Source organism: Trichomycterus rosablanca, chromosome 8 (genome assembly GCF_030014385.1).
Source record: "Trichomycterus rosablanca isolate fTriRos1 chromosome 8, fTriRos1.hap1, whole genome shotgun sequence".
NCBI lineage: Eukaryota > Metazoa > Chordata > Actinopteri > Siluriformes > Trichomycteridae > Trichomycterus > Trichomycterus rosablanca.
The window spans coordinates 40,096,075-40,118,118 of NC_085995.1; the positions used below are offsets into that span (position 1 = coordinate 40,096,075).

A 22,044-nucleotide genomic window follows, 5' to 3' on the forward strand; every position below is an offset into this window, starting at 1 on the left:
TATTATTATATTATTATTATTATTACTATTATTGTTTATTTGTTTGTTGTTTATTGAATAAAATAGAAGATTATTATTACAATTTCTATTTTTTTGCATTTTTTATTTTTATAATTGTTAATAATTATTAATATTGTAACAGCAATAATAATAATGCTATTGGTACTTTTTTACTGCTATTTTTATTTATTTATTTATTGATTGATTGATTTATTAATTTATCTATTTATCTATGTATTTATGTATCTATTTATTTATTTACTTATTTATCTATTATTTATTTATCTATTATTTATCTTTTATTTATTTATTTATTTTTATAGAACACCTTTATTTGTCATATATACATCTGCACATGTACAGTAAAATAAAATTATTTGTCCGTGTATCCCAGCTTGTTTGTAAGCTGAGGTCAGAGCGCAGGATCAGCCATTGTACGGCGCCGCTGGAGCCGAGAGGGTTAAGGGCCTTGCTCAAGGGCCCAACAGTGTCTGCATAGCAGAGCTGGGATTCAAACCCGTAACCTTCAATTGATAGCCCAAAGCTCCACACACTAGACTACCACTGTTTACAAATGAGTTGTGTTACTGCACTGCACCCAGTGATTCCGGGGAAACTGGACCCACAGTGACCCTGACCGCTTGTCACTTTAATAAAGACCAGATCAATGTGGACAGAAGTATTGGGACGTCCCTTCTAATAACTGAATTCATGTGTTTCAGCCACAACAGTTAATTCATTCATTTATTTATTCATCGTCTGTTTTATCCTGGTTTATCCTGGTCAGGGTCTCGGTGGGTCTGATTCTTTCGGCGAAAGGCAGGTGACACAGTTGTAAGGCTGTTTGTAGCCTAGTGGTTAAGAAGCTGGATTGGGCACAAATTCCCCGAGAGTCTCCAGAGAAGCCTTCAAAGAAAAGCGACTCTTTTAAAACAGCGTCCAAAACCCGCCGGACCCCCGGACACCAAGTGCATGATTCTTTTATTACTCTGAATAAAAAACAACATGGAGACACTTTAATATTTATTTACTTTCATTTCCAGTCTCGCTCAGATCCCAGTCCATCCCCAAACCACTAAACAGAAGATCCTGGCTGGATTTTAACGAGTCTGCAGTAAAAGTGACCCATTTTAGATATTTCATCAAAAAGGAACGATATTAAAATTTATCCCCCTTACAAACTCCATCTGTCCTGATTTAGTTCTGATTCACGGAGGAAACTTTGCGGACGACTAAATATTTTATTGTTTTTATTATTTGGAAGGAGATGAAGGCGGCAGGGTGGCGTAGAGGGGTGCCTGCCTTGTGGAGTGTGTGGAGTTGGTATGTTCTCCTTGTGTCTGCGTGGGTTTCCTCCGGGAGCTCCGGTTTCCTCCCCCAGTCCAAAAACATGCAGACAGGTTAGTTGGAGACACTGAATTACCCTGAGTATGTGTGTATGTGTGTGTGTGTGTGTGTGTGTGTGGCAACCGTGTACCGTGACAGTACACATTTTCAGGGCCTTGCTCAGGGGCCCAAGAGGAGCAACCTGGCAGGGGTGGGGCTTAAAGCAACAACCTTCTGATTATTAATGCAGCTTCTTAACCGCTTGGCTACAAATGCCTTTCAACAGCCTTACAACTGTGTTTCCTGCCTTTCGCCCAACGGATCGGACCCACAGAGACCCTGACCAGGATAAACCAGTATAAACCAGAATAAACCAGGATAAAATAGACGATGTTGGTCCTTCATTTCCAGAGGAGCATCCCAGTAGACTTTGGAACATGAGCTCTGGGGTTTATTTAATTTAGGCACCAGTAATGATCAATTAGGGCAGGCTCACAGTCGGACTTCCGATTCATCAAATGAAGCATGAATAAGGTGATGAATCGGGACTTACTGTATACACTATATGGACCGTCACCCCGCCCCGTAGAAGCCGCCGACACGGGGGCGCGTTCCGAGGGACTGGACGTCTCGATCCATCAACCCGAGGCCCCCGCTTTCCTCAGAAGTTATGGCCGTACGAGACATTGTTTCATCCGGAGAGGGAATCAGCGGTGAAAGACAGTGAGCACAAATTCCCACAGACACACTTCAAAATGTTATAGAAAGGTTTCCCAGAAGAGTGGACGATATTATAGCTTCATTCAGTCAATGACTAACGCTCTGCAAAAATGGTCCCCAGGTCCCCATAGTGCCGTTCTTCATTCGATTCCCCAGACGTCAGACGCTGCCCTTCGCCGTACTTCACATCAAATTTTTAATACAATTTTATTGTAAACACAAACGCCGGCTGCTTAGCACCGAACCAAACGAATCATCACTAAACCCTCCTGAACTGAGCTCACCTCACGTCACCTCCCTGCGGCCTGTCGGACGACCGAACAAACTCTCCAGGCTCCCGGTATTGATGGGTCACGGTCGGCCATCCGTCACCCCGCCCCGGAGAAGCCGCAGACACGGGGGCGCGTCCGGGTCGGCGGTTCCGAGGGGCCGGACGTCTCGATCCATCAATCCGAGGCTCCGGCGTTCCTCAGGAGTTACGGCCGTACGAGACATTGTTTCATCCGGAGAGGGAGTCGGCGTCTGTCGGGGGCCGGCGGTGAACCGCGGTGATATGTTCATAAAAGGAGCAAATGGACTGTCGCTCTCTGACCCTGCGGAGGAGTTATTGGCTCTGGCAGCGGGCAGAGAGAGAAAAACGGCTTCTGCTCGGCGTCTGGGCATCGCCGCGGAGACGGAGGCACTTTAATTGAAAACGCGCGGTGGCGGCGATATACACGTTAAATAGAACTATTTTTAAAAAGCATTACGACCTTATATATGTTTTATAAGTGGATTTTATTGAGTATGAGCTAAAGTCTGTGTTTTTTTCCGATGATTTAAAGTCGCAGGGGGTCGACAGGGGGGATGGGAACAGATTTCTACCCCCCTGTGTTGGTATGAAGTGAAAATATGTTATAAATATAAACACAAATTAATTAATTATAAAGGTATTGAAAGATCATGTTTCACTTTGGTTTATTATAGCATCCTTCTTCCCCTTTATTCATCGTCTGTTTTACCAGCACTTTATCCTGGTCAGGGTCGCAGTGGGTGCAATTCACAGGTCACCAGCCCCTCACAGTTCAAACACACACACATGCCTGACTGCACAGCTTTGGACTGTTGGAGGAAACCCACACAGACACAAGGAGAACATGCAAACTCCACACAGACAGGACCCAGACGGCTCCACCTGGGAATCGAACCCAGGACCTTCTTGCTGTGGGTGACTGTACTACCCACTGAGCCACCATGCCACCCTGTACCCAATCTAGTTGTGGCCAGTTGGAGCTTATCTCTCTTGACGTTTCCTCCAGTTCCTTGATGATCAAGGGGCGGAGTCTTAGTGACAAGGAACCCTGTTTCATCCATCGTCCCTCCCTCTACAGACACAGCCAATCTGTGTAGGCGCCCGGTCGGCCGACAGCATACATTTGAGAGCTTGAGATCTCAGCACTGAACCTGAGTGTCCCCGTTTTTCTCTCATTAACCAGTATAGGGGTTGGTACAGGTATTCAGACTAGCACCAGTACCCTCTGACACGTGTAACCTCCTCGGCAGCTTCTTTACACCAGCCAGCAGTGGATTCTTTTGAAGAGCCTGACAGTGTACGGAGAGTCACGCTATGCCTTAGGTGTTCCTCCACTACTCGTGCAGTGCCTCAACCAGACAGCAAGAGTCGCTGTTGCAGCAAACCCAGGGCAACATACACCTAGGCATTGGCACATCCAGAACAGGGCACCAGTTTAGCACAGGGCAACACACACTCAGATACTGGCACATCCAGAACAGGGCACCAGTTTAGCACAGGGCAACACACACTCAGATACTGGCACAGCCAAGAACAGGGCACCAGTTTAACACAGGGCAACACACACCCAGACATTGGCACACCCAGAACAGGGGACCAGTTTAACACAGGGCAACACACACTCAGATACTGGCACAGCCAAGAACAGGGCACCAATTCAACACACACCTAAACACTGGCACACCCAAAACAGGGCCCCAGTTCAGCACAGGGCAACACACACCCAGACATTGGCACACCCAGAACAGAGCGCCAATTCAATGCAGGGCAACACCCTGCACACACACACACACACACACACACACACACACCTAAATGTACCCAAATGAAACACACAGTTACATATGGAGAACATACCAAACTCTTTGCAGACAGCAACTAGATGAAAGGTTTGACCCCATGTTGGTAGTACCAGTGTGGGAACCTGTTAAAGTGCAATATAGAATAAAGTCTTATGTGAGGTCAGTAAAGTGGGCATTTTAGAGCAGTCCAGCCGGAGTACCATGAATCCACATGAACATGCAGAGAACATGCCAAACACAGATCAGCATCACTACTGTGGGAACCAATCAGTTAACGTTGTGTAATAATGAGTAACTAAGTTAGAATGGGTAAGTTAGTATGATGCCCAGGACCAGCCTGGCACCCTTAATACAATAATCCCCATCATGAATCCATTCCTGGGGTAGGCTTTAGATGCACTGTGACCCTGACCAGGGTAAACTAGCTATTAAATGGGCATCATAGTAGTGCAATCATAGTATTTAAGCAGCACAGATCCAGAGACACAGGTTCGATCCTTCTCTCTGGGCACTATGAGTGGAATCTGACGTGTTCTTTTTTATATCTCCATCATTTACTAAAACATGTCAGTAGGTGGATTGGCTATTAGAAACAGCTACGTGTAGTTCCTAGCATTAAGAGGACTGTTTTAGGATTATTTACTAATAATTTTAGCAGAAGAAACTTGAAAGAAAAGTGAAGTTTTTTAATTAAAAGCGTTAAGTCGTTTGTTTTGAAGATAATTCCTCCCCCTGGTGGACAGACACTCACACAGCAGCCCACAGACAAACATGTATACTACTGTATCACTGTTTCAAACATCTGCTCTCAGTCACCGCCTTTTAGGAGTTTAATATGTTCTCCTCCGGTTTATGTGGCTTCCTTTGGGAAGTATGGTTTCCTTGCACCTTCCAAAACATGCATGAGATGAGTTGGCTTCTCTAAATGTCCTTTGTTAGTAAATGAATTGAAATGAAGGGTCGACAGGAGGGAACGGATTTTTACCTGCATGTGTGGTTGGTTATTTAATCTACTTGTAGTTCATATTTTTACTACTATCACTTCATGCCCTTTGAACCAAACATCCAGAACAGGGCATCAGTTTAGCACAGGGCAACACACACCCAGAACAAGGCGTGCCTGTTATTGTGTAGTTGTGTTATAGTGTACTTGTGTGTTGCCATGCAATGCACTGGGACCCTGTCCAGGCTGAGGTACCAACACGGCCTGTACCGTGGACCATGGATGAATGTAAATGATACTGACAGTGTAGCAGGTTTGTGTGTACAAACAAACAAACAAACAAACAAACAAACAAATAAATAAATAAATAAATAAATAAATAAATAAATAAATAAATAACAAATAAATAACTGAATTTTTATATAATACAATGAAAAAACAATAACTTATTCTTTTTCATTGTTAATATACTAATAATAATAATAATAATAATTCTTATTATAATAATAATAATATTTAACCCATATTTTATATTATTATTATTATTATTAACAACAACAACAAAATTAATAATAATAATAATAATATTTAACCCATATTTTATACTATTATTATTATTATTATTATTATTATTATTACTATTATTATTATTATTATTATTATTACTATTATTATTATTATTATTATTATTATTATTAACAACAACAAAACAATAATAATAATAATAATAATAATAATAATAATAATAATAATAAATACATTATTTCTAAACAGATAAAACGTATTAATAATAACATTATTATTAATAATACTATTTTATTTTTATTACGATTATTATTATTAGCATGGTGACGTCTGAAATTCCAGCGTTTGGCTGTGGGTGGACGCAGCACACACACACACACACACACACACACACACACACACAGTTTGTCAGTGGGAGTGAGGGAGCAGAGGCAGAGGCGCTCCATCCACCTTCCTCATCTCTCCATCCTCTCCTCCTCACTCCGGACCTTTTTTTTGTATTTTTCTATTATTTTGGACACTTTTGCGTTATTTCGGTCTCGTAATAAGTGATTCGGTACCGAGTGAGTCCGGCTGCTGCAGGAGCGGAGGCGGGAACTTAGTTGGCTTTGATCTGATTTGGAGATCTGGAGCAGAATGCAGTTGGGTTTGACTACGGCAGAATCGGAGTGCGCAATCGGCGGGGCTCGGTGAGCACGAACGGACGGACGGACCGACGGACGGACGGACGGACGCAGCTGGTGCGGATGCCTCGGATTTACCGGAGACTGTAGCGCGCGGAATGGACGCGTCCTAAACCGAAAAATCCGAATCGTGTTCAGGTTTGGAAGCAGGATGAATAATGGCACGGAGGGGAAAGTGTTTGGTGTAATGAATGCACCCGGTGCGGAGTGATGGATGCGCCGCGTTGGGGGATTTAAGCTGGGCGGATGGAGCGCCGTGCGCCTCTGCGCGCCCCGCTCTCACCCTGTCCGGTTTGATTCGCCTTTCTGCGTGCGTTCGGATCACCGCGAACAGCCACGTTCATGCCCGTGAGTCGCTGGTTAGCATTAAAACATGTTAAATAACGTCTTATTGCTGAGCGTTTTGACGGTCACCGGGTTCCCCCCGCGGACGGAGAGCCGCAAAACTTCGAAGGACATTTGCAGGAGCCGCTGTCCGTGCGAGGAGAAGGAAAACGCGTTAAGCATCAACTGCGAGAACAAAGGATTTACGAGCGTCAGTTCCTTCCAGGCGCCGCAGAATAAAATGAGCCAGCTCTTTCTCAACAGCAACTTTCTCACAAGACTCAACGTGAACGAGTTTGTCAATTACGGGAACGTCACGTCTCTGCACTTGGGCAATAACGGGCTGCAGGAGATCAAGACCGGCGCGTTCTATGGCTTGAAAAACCTCAAGCGCCTCCATCTGAACAACAACAACTTGGAGATTATAAAAGAGGACACGTTTTCTGGGTTGGAAAGTTTGGAATATCTGCAAGCCGACTATAATTACATAAGCGCCATAGAAGCGGGCGCGTTCAATAAGCTAAACAAGCTCAAAGTCCTAATCCTCAACGACAACCTTTTACTTTCCCTTCCGAACAATATTTTCCGCTTCGTGATGCTCACACACCTAGATCTGAGGGGAAACCGCCTGAAGACCCTTCCGTTCGCCGGCGTCCTGGAGCACATAGGCGGCATCATGGAGATCCAGCTTGAGGAGAACCCCTGGAACTGTACCTGCGACCTGCTTCCTCTCAAGGCCTGGCTGGACACTATCGCCGTATTCGTGGGCGACGTCGTCTGCGAGACGCCTTTCCGCTTGCACGGCAAAGACGTCACTCAGCTCATAAAGCAGGACCTGTGCCCGAGGCGTACCGTTCCGGTTGCAGATTCGAGTCCTCGCGCTATGCAGCCGCCCCCTCCTGACCCTCAGCACAGAGTTCCGGTTCCTACGTTGCGCACGCACTTCTCACCCACCAGAGCACCTAAGGCGTCACGTCCCCCGAGGATGAGGAATCGGCCTACCCCGCGCGTCACGTCCGGCCGGGACAAGCACGTATTCGGACCTATAATGGTTTATCAAACGAGGTCGCCGGTACCCATGATGTGTCCTGGTATTTGTGTCTGCACCTCACAGAGCCCGGACAGCGGACTTAACGTAAACTGCCAAGAAAGGAAGCTCCACAACATCTCAGAGCTCCAACCCAAGCCGTCATATCCCAAAAAGCTTCATTTAACTGGGAACTACTTGCAGGTTCTCTACAGGGAGGATCTGACCGAATACGGCACCTTGGAGCTCCTCCATCTCGGGAATAACCGAATAGCCGTCATCCAGGACGGCGCCTTTGAAAATCTGACCAACCTGCGCAGGCTTTACCTGAACGGGAACTATATCGAGAGTTTATCGCAGACGTTGTTTGCCGGGCTGCAGAGTTTGCAGTACCTCTATTTGGAATATAACATCATCAAGGACATCTCACCACAAACCTTTAACTCCCTGCACAACCTGCAGCTTCTCTTCCTGAACAACAACCTGCTCCGCCATCTCCCGGACAACGTCTTCGGAGGCACCATGCTCACCAGACTCAATCTCAGGAACAACCACTTCTCCCACCTGCCTGTCGTCGGCGTCCTCGACCAGCTCTCTGCTTTCGTCCAGATCGACCTCCAGGAGAACCCTTGGGAGTGTACCTGCGGCATCGTTCCTCTCAAAAACTGGATGGAGCTCTCCAGCACCAGCGTGGTGGTCAACGAAATCACCTGCGACTCGCCGTCCAAGCACGCCGGGCGCCTTTTGCGGTCGCTTCGCAATGACGCCATCTGTCCGGACAACGAGGAGACTCCGGCGCCCGCGACCAAGGCGCCGACCACCATCACCTCGACCACCGAAGAGACCACGGTCACCGAGCCGACCCTGACGGAGGCCTCGCAACCCGAGACGCACCCGGAGGTGCCGCTGTCCGTACTCATCTTGGGTCTGCTCGTCGTGTTCATTCTCTCGGTGTGTTTCGGGGCCGGCCTTTTCGTCTTCATCCTCAAGAGGCGCAAGGCGGTAGAGGCGGTCCCGTCCAACGTCGCCGCCAACAATCTGGATCTGAGCTCCTTTCAGGCGCACTATGGTCAGTACGGCGCCGAGCCAAGCATTAGCAAACGGGAGGGTCACGTGTACAACTACATCCCCGCCGCTGTCGGTCAGATGTGCCCAAATCCCATCTACGTTCAGAAGGAGATTGACCACGTGTCCTACTATCGGAACCTGAAGGAACTTGGATTCGGTGCGACGGAGAGCAAAAGGGAGGAGCTCGGGCGCAGTCCGACCTACTCCGTGAGCACCACGGACCGCGGCGACGAGAACCCCGGACAGAGGTACGACGAGCCCGAACTGCTTTACCAGAACGTTTCGGAGAGGGCACGGGAGCTCCCCAACGCTGCCCAGTTCGGCTACACCTTTTGCACTTTGCCCAAAAGGCCGTTAGCGCCGCCGTACGAGGCCGTAGGCCGTCCGAACCGGGAGCGACTGAACAAAACCGTTCTGTACGGGACGCCGAGGAAGCACGCGGAGCAACTGCTTCCTGGAAAGCTTAAAACGGAACCAGACTACCTTGAGGTTCTGGAGAAACACACTGCGATGAGTCAGCTGTAAACGCCGACTCTGCGTCTTTATCGTTACGAGAACCTATTATACAATCCGTCATCCGCGGTACGTAATCGAGCGCTCGGGCGGCTTCAGACAGTGCGACCGGTAGCCTTTTCGTCTCCGTACGCTGTACGCATTAGTAAGGAATAATATCTACAGTTTAAAGATGATATATTATTTTCTCTAAGGTTTAAATTATTTCCTCTACTTGAGGCATAAAGACTGTAGCAGTTGAGGCGAAGAATATGTATCATAATGCTTACTGCTTTTCTATGAAGTATATAAATATATAAATATATATATTTTATTTTCTCAGAGGAGGACGTTAATATATCGACGCTGGTTGGTTTTACGACGATGCGAAATTGCAAATACAATGACCGGTCACATTCGCTCCGACCCTCGGGATTCCAGACGTGCCTTTGCACTTGAAGAATTTTATCTTTGGTTTCTGTGAATTGAAATTTTTTATAAGTGCTGTATTTTAAAGACTCTTTATGTAAAATAGAATTATTTGTCCATTGCATTAAACGAGGAAAAAAAAAAAAAAAGAAAGGAAGATGCTCAACTCGCTGGTGGATTCTGTTCTGTTATCAGTCGGATCACTCGGGGCTGGATGTGCCACGACGAGGCCCGAAACGAGCCAAAATGTGCACCTTATTGCACCCTGTATCCTCTTTTATATCTAAATGAATGAGAATTGCGCAAAAAGTGAGCCGTCTGCACTTTAAAATGCAGAAATGTGCATTTAGTGCAGTACATTTTATATCTAATTTATTTACACACTGTATAAGTTTGGTTATAACGTTTTTGCCTCCCAGAACCAGGTGTAAGTCAGCAGCAGCATCAGCTGTGTTATTGTGAGAGGTTGTGCACATCTGATTTAATAATACATAGATACTGGACTAGTAATCAAAAGGTCGCTGGTTCAAGCCCCACCGCTTGCTGCCAGGTTGCCACTGTTGGGCCCTTGAGCAAGGCCCTAAGCCCTCAGTTGCTTAGACAGTGTACTGTCACTGTACTGTGAGTCACTTTGAATAAAAGCGTCTGCCTAAATATGACATGGTGCTGGTGTGTTAGTGTGTGTTGTGCTGGTATGAGTGGATCAGACACAGCAGCGCTGCTGGAGTTTTTAAATACCGTGTCCACTCACTGTCCACTCTATTAGACACTCCTACCTAGTCGGTCCAGCTTGTAGATGTAAAGTCAGAGACGATCGCTCATCTATTGCTGCTGTTTGAGTCGCTCATCTTCTAGACCTTCATCAGTGCTCACAGGACGCTGCCCAGGGGGCGCTGTTGGCTGGATATTTTTGGTCGGTGGACTATTCTCAGTCCAGCAGTGACAGTGAGATGTTTAAAAACTCCAGCAGCGCTGCTGTGTCTGATCCACTCATACCAGCACAACACACACTAACACACCACCACCATGTCAGTGTCACTGCAGTGCTGAGAATCATCCACCACCTAAATAATAGCTGCTCTGTGGTGGTCCTGTGGGGGTCCTGACTACAGTCAGTAATTGTAGAACTACAAAGTGCTTCTATATGGTAAGTGGAGCTGATAAAATGGACAGTGAGTGTAGAAACAAGGAGGTGGTTTTAATGTTATGGTTATATGAGTGTATTTTAGAGGTTATATAAGTAAACAGTAGGTACATTAAATGAATCGTATACTAAACATGACTAAACAGGAAGTACATTTGATCATTTTTATTCTTATTTTGCAGTCGGATTTTTTGGTGTGTCAGGAAATCTATAACAAAACAAGATCATATTAAACTGTTCTGATAATAACTGGGTTTTAATTCTGCTTGTCAGCTGCGCTGTACAAAAGTATTGGGACGCCCTGTCTAATTACTGAATTCATGTGTTTCAGCCACAACAGTTACTAACAGGTGTAATAAATAAGTGATATAAAAAAATTTACATGCTAGGGAAGGACCTTTCCTGTTCCAGCATGACTGTGCCCCTGTGCTTGTTCGACCTCAGCCCCACTGAGCTGGAACGTCGACTGATCAATCAGTGCCCAGCCATATTAATGCTGTCATCTTTTGACCGGGCACAAATTCCCACACACAGACGTACTTCTTTGATGCATCTTGTGAGAAGCTTCTCAGAAGAGCTGCTGCTGTTCTAGCTGAAAAGATCACACTGTTTTTTAAATAGGACGTCCGACAAACTCATGGTCAGGCGTCGAAATACTTTTGGTCCACATAGTGTATGTCCTGCATATGGCAGCAGGAGCCAAAATCAACCAAAAAATGGAAACTAGTTAAACGCCAGGGTTTTTATTTCAGTTTATTGTGATTACAGTATAATGTGTTTGTCAGGATCAATTAAGCCACATTTAATTCCAGCCTATTTATTTATTTATGTATTTATTTATGTATTTATTTATTTATTTATTTATCTATTCATTTTTTAGTAGTTCACACAGTATTTTTCTATTTATTTATTTATTTTTAGTAGTTCACACTGTATTTTTTTATTTAGTTATTTATTTTTCTATTTGTTTTTAGTAGTTCACACAGTATTTATTTATTTATTTATTTTTAGTAGTTCACACAGTATATTTTATTTATTTATTCATTTTAGTAGTTCACAGTAATTTATTTATTTATTTTTTATTTTTTTGTAGTTCACACAGTATTTTATTATTTATTTATTTACTTATTTATTTTTAGTAGTTCACACAGTAATTTATTCATTTATTTAATTTTAGTAGTTCACACAGTATTTCATTCATTCATTCATTCATTTATTTAGTTATTAATTACCAAATTCATCCTTTTTGTTTCAGACTTTGACAGCCGGGACAAATTCCTCCATCCTAATGATAGGGTCAGTGTTTTACAAGCAGCACTTCATAAACAGTTTATCTGTGTGTGATGAGCTACAGCTTTAGTAAATTCAATCTCAATGTCAGACAGAATCTGCGCGCCTCATCAGCGTGTGACCGAGAGTATTTGGACACCTGACCATGAGATTTGTGACCTCTTTTCAGCTAGAACAACAGCCGCTCTTCTGAGAAGCTTTTTAATAGACTTTGAAGTATATCTGTGGGAATTTGTGCCTGTTCAGTCTGTGTACTGATTGTTTAGTTGATGTTCTGGTTCATCTGGGGCTGAGGTCAGGGCTCTGTGCAGGACACTGGAGTTTCTTTATGTCTATATAGAGCTCGCTCATGCTGTAAGGGCCTTCCCTAAACTGTTGCTGCAAAGCTGGAAGCATATCATTTCCTGTATATGATTTATTTATTACACCTGTTAGCAACTGCTGTGGCTGAAACACATTCATTTAGTGATTACAATTTCAAGTAAACAGTTTCATAAGCTGCTTGAAGTGGGACACGTCCCAAATCGCACAACATTATGCTAGATAGTGTATCTAAGTAGTGCATTAGTGCACTATGAATGGTATAGTTACACTCTACACAGCACATGAATGTAACCGTATATAATTACATGCTTTGTACACTCACGTGTCGATTCAGTGTGAAGTCGTGTCCCTTAGGATGAACTCAATACTTTAAATAATAGATGTATTTATTATGAAGTGCTCAGGTGAAGCAGATTGTTCTGTTATTACGTTTTAATCTCTATACGGGGGGTAAAAGTGAGTAATGGAGGATAAACGCTGAGCTCAGAGACCTTCAGAACGGCTAGAAAGTCAAACACAGTTCAATCAAACAGTTTCAGAAATCAAACAGTGAATGTATTTCTGAACCTTCTCTGTTTGGTCGGTTCGTTTTGCATCTGTTTGATCTCCGCCGTCAAACGAGTCGAGTTTTAGAAAATCAGCCTGAAATACAAATCCCAGAATGCACTGAGATTGATGTCATGACCCAGTTTTTTAGTACTGAAGTGTTTTTGATGCTTTTTGATGTGCTTTTGGAGGTTTTTCATGTTGCAGCGGTTTTATGCAGAGTAGTTTCATCAGATACAGATTTTGTTTTGGTGATGGTGGGCACCATTATTATTATTATTATTTTTGCCTTTCTAAAATGCTAGTCAGCTATCTAAGTAAAAGTTTTAGAAATGATGCCCCTATGTTGGTTTGTTGGTGGTTTTTATTTTGGCAGGGTAATGCCCTGGGTAATGTAATAGGTGTATTATTATTATTATTATTAATTATTATTATTATTATTATTATTATTATTATTATTAATTATTATTTTATTATTATTATTATTTTTTTTTTTTTTTTTTTTATTAATTGTATTAATTATTTATCATCCCTATTATTACTTTTGTTATTATTATTATTATTATTATTATTATTTTTTTTTTTTTTATTATTATTTATCATTCCTATTATCACTTTTGTTATTGTTATGTTATTATTTAATTTTATTATTATTATTATTAATATTATTATTATTATTATTATTTAATTTTGTTGTTGTTGAAATTAGGTGGTGTGGCATAATAGTTCAACCTTTGCTTGTTCTCAGGGTTGTGTTTGGTATGTTCTCCCTGTGTTAATGTGGGTTTCTTTCAGATACTCATTTTCTCTCCCACCTACCAAAACCAGACAGTAATTGGATTTTTAATCACGAGTGTAGGTGCTAGTGTGAGTGTGTTCAGTCCTGCAGTTAGTTGACTGGGTCTCTGTGGCTTCCACTCTGGTCAGGACCCCCACAGGACCACCACAGAGCAGGTATTATTTAGGTGGTGGATCATTCTCAGCACTGCAGTGACACTGACATGGTGGTGGTGTGTTAGTGTGTGTGTTGTGCTGGTATGAGTGGATCAGACACAGCAGCGCTGCTGGAGTTTTTAAACACCGTGTCCACTCACTGTCCACTCTATTAGACACTCCTACCTAGTTGGTCCACCTTGTAGATGTAAAGTCAGAGACGATCGCTCATCTATTGCTGCTGTTTGAGTCGCTCATCTTCTAGACCTTCATCAGTGGTCACAGGACGCTGCCCACGGGGCGCTGTTGGCTGGATATTTTTGGTTGGTGGACTATTCTCAGTCCAGCAGTGACAGTGAGGTGTTTAATAGCTTCAGCAGCACTGCTGTGTCTGATCCACTCATACCAGCACAACACACACTAACACACCACCACCATGTCAGTGTCACTGCAGTGCTGAGAATCATCCACCACCTAAATAATACCTGCTCTGTGGGGGTCCTGTGGGGGTCCTGACCATTGAAGAACAGGGTGAAAGGGGTGTAACAAAGCATGTAGAGAAACAGATGGACTACAGTCAGTAATTGTAGAACTACAAAGTGCTTCTTTATGGTCAGTGGAGCTGATAAAATGGACAGTAAGTGTAGAAACAAGGAGGTGGTTATAATGTTATGGCTGATGTTCTGTTTATTAAAACTGTACATGTCTGGTCCCTCGTGCAGTTAGAAATAAGACAGGACTGTGCAAAGAACAAGTGGAAATATTAAAAATGTGCCTCATTAAAAATCACTTTTTTATTTACTCGGGTTTAGAGAACTCACAGCAATCTGATTTCTACCTGATTTCTTTAGCCTCCCAGAACCTGCTGTAAATCAGTCAAAGTCACGTTGTTGAATGCTTACTTATTAGATAACAGTTTAAGGAAGGTCTCTTCCTTTATACATCCGCTGATTCGCTGATCCCATTTTTAACCTTAATTCTGTATGTTCATATATACAGTAAATATCATAAACAGTAATATATACAATTGGCTAAGAGTATGTCCACAAATACAACCCCAAATCAGAAACAGTTGGGACAGATAATAACAAATAATAAAAAAACACAGAGTTTTATCTGCTCAACTTCATTTCATTCATTAATAAACATCCATTCCTGCATTTTAGGCCTGCAACTCAATCCCAAAAAGTTGGGACAGTAAAGCATTTACCACTTTTTAATGTTTTGGCACCGTGGAGACCAAGTGATTTAATGTTTCAGCTTTCATTTTGTCTCGTTCTTCCTACAAACACGTCTTAAGATGTGACACATTCTCTATTGGGGACAGAAATGCTGGACGTCCCTGGAAAAGACGACGTCTTGAAGGCAGCACAAGATCTCAACGTACTTTTCTGTATTAATGCTGCATCACAGAGTGTAAATGACCTTTACCAAGGGCACTGACACACCCCCATACCATGATACACCCTGGTACTGACACACCCCATACCATGACAGACCCTGGCACTGACACACCCCATACCATGACAGACCCTGGTACTGACACACCCCCATACCATGACAGACCCTGGTACTGACACACCCCCATACCATGACAGACCCTGGTACTGACACACCCCATACCATGACAGACCCTGGTACTGACACACCCCCATACCATGACAGACCCTGGCACTGACACACCCCATACCATGACAGACCCTGGTACTGACACACCCCATACCATGACACACCCTGGCACTGACACACTCCCATACCATGACAGACCCTGGCACTGACACACCCCATACCATGACAGACCCTGGCACTGACACGCCCCATACCATGACAGACCCTGGTACTGACACACCCCCATACCATGACAGACCCTGGTACTGACATGCCCCCATACCATGACACACCCTGGTACTGACACACCCCCATACCATGACAGACCCTGGTACTGACACACCCCCATACCATGACACACCCTGGTACTGACACACCCCCATACCATGACAGACCCTGGTACTGACACACCCCGATACCATGACACACCCTGGTACTGACACACCCCCATACCATGACAGACCCTGGTACTGACACACCCCATACCATGACAGACCCTGGTACTGACACGCCCCCATACCATGATACACCCTGGTACTGACACACCCCCATACCATGACACACCCTGGTACTGACACACCCCCATACCATGACACACCCTGGTACTGACACGCCCCCATACCATGACAGACCCTGGTACTGACACGCCCCCATACAATGATACACCCTGGTACTGACACACCCCCATACCATGACACACCCTGGTACTGACACACCCCCATACCATGACACACCCTGGTACTGACACACCCCCATACCATGACAGACCCTGGTACTGACACACCCCCATACCATGACACACCCTGGTACTGACACACCCCCATACCATGACACACCCTGGTACTGACACCCCCCCATACCATGACAGACCCTGGTACTGACACACCCCCATACCATGACACACCCTGGTACTGACACACCCCCATACCATGACACACCCTGGTACTGACACACCCCATACCATGACAGACCCTGGCACTGACACACCCCCATACCATGATACACCCTGGTACTGACACACCCCATACCATGACAGACCCTGGCACTGACACACCCCATACCATGACAGACCCTGGTACTGACACACCCCATACCATGACAGACCCTGGTACTGACACACCCCCATACCATGACAGACCCTGGCACTGACACGCCCCATACCATGACAGACCCTGGCACTGACACGCCCCATACCATGACAGACCCTGGTACTGACACGCCCCATACCATGACAGACCCTGGTACTGACACACCCCCATACCATGACAGACCCTGGTACTGACACACCCCCATACCATGACAGACCCTGGTACTGACACACCCCCATACCATGGCAGACCCTGGTACTGACACACCCCCATACCATGACAGACCCTGGTACTGACACACCCCCATACCATGACACACCCTGGTACTGACACACCCCCATACCATGACACACCCTGGTACTGACACCCCCCCATACCATGACAGACCCTGGTACTGACACACCCCCATACCATGACAGACCCTGGTACTGACACACCCCCATACCATGACAGACCCTGGTACTGACACGCCCCATACCATGACAGACCCTGGCACTGTCACACCCCCATACCATGACAGACCCTGGTACTGACACACCCCCATACCATGACAGACCCTGGTACTGACACACCCCCATACCATGACAGACCCTGGTACTGACACACCCCATACCATGACAGACCCTGGTACTGACACACCCCCATACCATGACAGACCCTGGCACTGTCACACCCCATACCATGACAGACCCTGGAACTGACACACCCCCATACCATGACAGACCCTGGTACTGACACACCCCCATACCATGACAGACCCTGGTACTGACACACCCCATACCATGACAGACCCTGGTACTGACACCCCCCCATACCATGACAGACCCTGGTACTGACACACCCCATACCATGACAGACCCTGGTACTGACACCCCCCCATACCATGACAGACCCTGGTACTGACACGCCCCATACCATGACAGACCCTGGCACTGACACCCCCCCATACCATGACAGACCCTGGTACTGACACACCCTTATACCATGACAGACCCTGGTACTGACACACCCCCATACCATGACAGACCCTGGTACTGACACACCCCATACCATGACAGACCCCTGGCACTGACACACCCCATACCATGACAGACCCTGGTACTGACACGCCCCCATACCATGACAGACCCCTGGCACTGACACACCCCATACCATGACAGACCGTGGTACTGACACACCCCATACCATGACAGACCCCTGGCACTGACACACCCCATACCATGACAGACCCTGGTACTGACACACCCCCATACCATGACAGACCCCTGGCACTGACACACCCCATACCATGACAGACCCTGGTACTGACACGCCCCCATACCATGACAGACCCTGGTACTGACACACCCCCATACCATGACAGACCCTGGCACTGACACACCTCATACCATGACAGACCCTGGCACTGACACACCCCATACCATGACAGACCCTGGCACTGACACACCCCATACCATGACAGACCCTGGTACTGACACACCCACATACCATGACAGACCCTGGTACTGACACACCCTTATACCATGACAGACCCTGGTACTGACACACCCCCATACCATGACAGACCCTGGCACTGACACACCCCCATACCATGACAGACCCTGGTACTGACACACCCTTATACCATGACAGACCCTGGTACTGACACACCCCCATACCATGACAGACCCTGGCACTGACACACCCCCATACCATGACAGACCCTGGTACTGACACACCCCCATACCATGACAGACCCTGGCACTGACACACCCCATACCATGACAGACCCTGGTACTGACACACCCCCATACCATGACAGACCCTGGCACTGACACACCCCATACCATGACAGACCCTGGCACTGACACACCCCCATACCATGACAGACCCTGGTACTGACACACCCACATACCATGACAGACCCTGGTACTGACACACCCTTATACCATGACAGACCCTGGTACTGACACACCCCCATACCATGACAGACCCTGGCACTGACACACCCCCATACCATGACAGACCCTGGTACTGACACACCCTTATACCATGACAGACCCTGGCACTGACACACCCCCATACCATGACAGACCCTGGTACTGACACACCCCCATACCATGACAGACCCTGGTACTGACACACCCCCATACCATGACAGACCCTGGTACTGACACCCCCCCATACCATGACAGACCCTGGCACTGACACACCCCCATACCATGACAGACCCTGGTACTGACACGCCCCCATACCATGACAGACCCTCATTCATTCAATGTGTGTTTTACCAACTGCTTTACCTGTCAGGGTCACGGTGGGTACAAATCACTGGGTGCTAGGCAGGAAACATCCCAGACAGGTCACCAGTCCATCACAGGGCAATTAAGTATGGCTAATTATTCTGATTGCATGTCTTTGTACTGTAGGAGGAAACCGGAGCACCCGGAGGGAACCCAGAACCTTCTTGCTGTGAGGCGCCTTACTTCACTTCAGCTTTTCAGCAAATATCCGTGTGTTTTAGATGTATCTTCAGTAAGCGGTGCATTAACGTCAGATCACGGCGGCTGATTGTGCAGATCTGTACGTTTAGCGTTTAGCTCACAGTGTCTGATTCCGGTAGGATGCCGGAGCGTCTCATTCCGAGCTGATGTCTGTAATTAAAGCCGTTCTGTGCTGGCGGCTCGAGCGCCGTGTTTACCGCACCGCCACTTTTCTTGTCTGCGTGCTTTCGGAATTTTCCGACACGTTGCTGAACGCACAGTTAAAAAGAAACTAGATTAAGGTTTCAGTGCTGCTTATGAAGCTTTTTACTTATTTTCTTTTCTTGGCAAGTGCTTTTCTGTGTGAGCTGATGAGCTGGAGGAAACATGACAGAATCAGGATTAATTAATGCTGCCTTTAGGCTGCATTTGCAGTATCGTTTGCAGTATCAGATTTTATTTATTTATTTATTTTATTCAGTTCACAGAGGTGTCCAGTAGCTAAATATGGACACACTTTATAACCATAAGTGTTCGGACACTTAATTATTAGATATTTAATTGTATTTAGAGACATTTAACTAAGGAAGTGTGATTGCAGCTCAGTAGTGGTAGAATGGTTTTGGTGTCCAAATATGTTTGATCATGTAGTTAATTGCAGAGATGGGATCGAGTCCACAGCGACTTCAGACTCGACTCGGACTCGTTTCAAATGACTCTGACTCGACTCGTGACTCACAAAAACTTGTGGACAACAAAAGTCAGCAACATTAGTTACATGTGACAATTATATATATGTATATATATATATATATATATATATATATATATCTGATCCAACATCATTCTGATCGTGTCATAATAACGCTCCGGCCGTCTTAACCCACAACACACACAATGTGTAAATGTTCCAGCCAGCTTCCGGCGTAGTGATGAAGCGTCACTCCCTACTTAATGGTGGAATACCCTACGTAGTGCACTTCACAGTAACAGATAATGTGAATGAAACGCTCCTACAGAATCGGCGCTAATGATTGTAAGAACCGCTTTCTGAACCAATCAGAGCTTCTTAGTTCTTCTTAGTAAGAAATGCTGTTATTTGCATTTATTCGGTTTGCGTCACACAGATGACGTGGTAATGAAACGCTCGATCGGCTTTCTAACGACTTCCTGTTTTACTTCACAACCGGGAAAAGTTTGGAGGTTTTTAATTATAAGCACATTTACAAAATAACGGATTCTATTCCTAATGGGACGCACGCTTATAAATGTAATAGCATCTGGAAGAACAGAAGCTAAGGTAAGCAGTATTATGGATATTTTGCTGGGTTTTGGATTTTGGCCGCTGTGTCGTGATTTGCAATGAAAACAAAACGTCAGTTTAAGCTTTTAACTGATACCTAGGAAAGTAAAGGCACAAAGTAAAACGGCTAAATACACTCGCTAATCTGTTGTTGTTTTTTATCTGAACTTACAGATTATTTCTTTATTTCTACGCTACATTACCAATATATGTTTTGTGTTTATTATAATGACTCGTGACTCGACTCGGACTCGTATTTTGTGACTTGTGAACATCTCTGGTTAATGGTGTCCAAATACTTTTGGTCATGTAGTTAGTGAGGGTGTGAATACTTTTGGTCATGTAGTTAGTGAGGGTGTGAATACTTTTGGTCATGTAGTTGGTGAGGGTGTGAATACTTTTGGTCATGTAGTAGATTGTGGTGAGTGACGAAGCACATTGGGTCCAATTCATTAGGCGAAAGGCAGGAAACAACCTGGACATAATGAGCTTCGTCACTGACCACAGTCCACCACTGCATCGATAAATGTAACCTGAAACCCTGTAACAAAAAAGAGCCTTAAATCTGGTGTCGAGTTTTCTGGGCACAGACTGATCTCAGATGGACCGAAATGTTACACATGCATTAGTCCCGACCTTCTATTGATTCTTCTTTTAATTGTGTTTTTCCGAAACGTTCCAACTTTTCTGGAAATTAGTTCAAAGACGTGCAGTCAGGGTAACTGGAGCTACTACTGGCAACCTGTCGTGGGTTGTTTCCTGCCTTTCACGTAATGAATCGGACTTAATGTGCTTCGGAAAACAGTCATCACTCACCACAGTCCGCCGCTGCATTAAGAAATGTAACCTGAAACCCTGTAACAAAAACAGAGCCGTAAATATGGTGCCGAGTTCTCTTGGCCCAGGCTGATCTGAGATGGACCGAGACGTTAAACATGCCTAATTAATCTGTGTGCTTTAGAATATAGTGCTTCGGAAAACAGTCGTTAATCACCACAGTCCGCTGCTGCTTCAAGAAATATAACCTGAAACCCTGTAACAAAACCAGAGCCGTTAATATGGTACCAGGTTCTCTGGGCCCAGGCTGATCTGAGATGGACCGAGACGTTAAACATGCCTTAGTCCTGACCTTCTATTAATTCTATTGATTCTTCTTTCAATGGAGTTTGTATTATTTACGGCTCAGTCCAAAGACATTCAGTCAGGGTAACTGGAGCTTCAAGTCCGGGGTGTTTCCTGCCTTTCACCTAATGAATCGGACCCACTGCGACCCTGACCAGGCCACAACAGTAGTAAAACAGACAATAAACAGATTTGAGTACCTGACGTCTTTTAGAATTGTTATTTACGAGCTAAAACGCGCGTGTGTGTGTGTACCGCACAGCATGTGTTTAAATGCCGAGTCGGCCGTGTAGAATATCTTATCAGTACCGCGCCGCCTCCGATTCGCCGAGCTAAACATCTCGTAGCGTATTCCGCGCTAACGTAATTCATGCCTCGCTAATTGCACAATATGCAGAAACTACACGGAGCTGCACCGCGTCGTGAATTTATGGCGATGCTAATTTCTTCCCGTGTGTTCGACGCGGGGCTGAGATAGATCAGGCCGCGGGTTTTTGGATCGCGTATTTTCTCACGAGGGTTCGTCAATAAGCCGATGGATAGATTAGGTGAGTTTCAGCAGGGAAGAGACGCCAGGATCAGTATTATAAACA

The 22,044-nt window shown here is 45.3% G+C and overlaps 1 protein-coding gene across 1 annotated transcript; it reads left to right on the forward strand.

Annotated features, from left to right (window-relative positions):
- Window positions 1-6,664: 6,664 nt before the first annotated feature.
- On the forward strand, window positions 6,665-10,285 carry slitrk2 (SLIT and NTRK-like family, member 2). The gene has a single exon (XM_063000190.1). The coding sequence runs from the start codon at window positions 6,665-6,667 to the stop codon at window positions 9,233-9,235; it is 2,571 nt and encodes an 856-aa protein (XP_062856260.1). The 3' UTR covers window positions 9,236-10,285.
- Window positions 10,286-22,044: the final 11,759 nt, after the last annotated feature.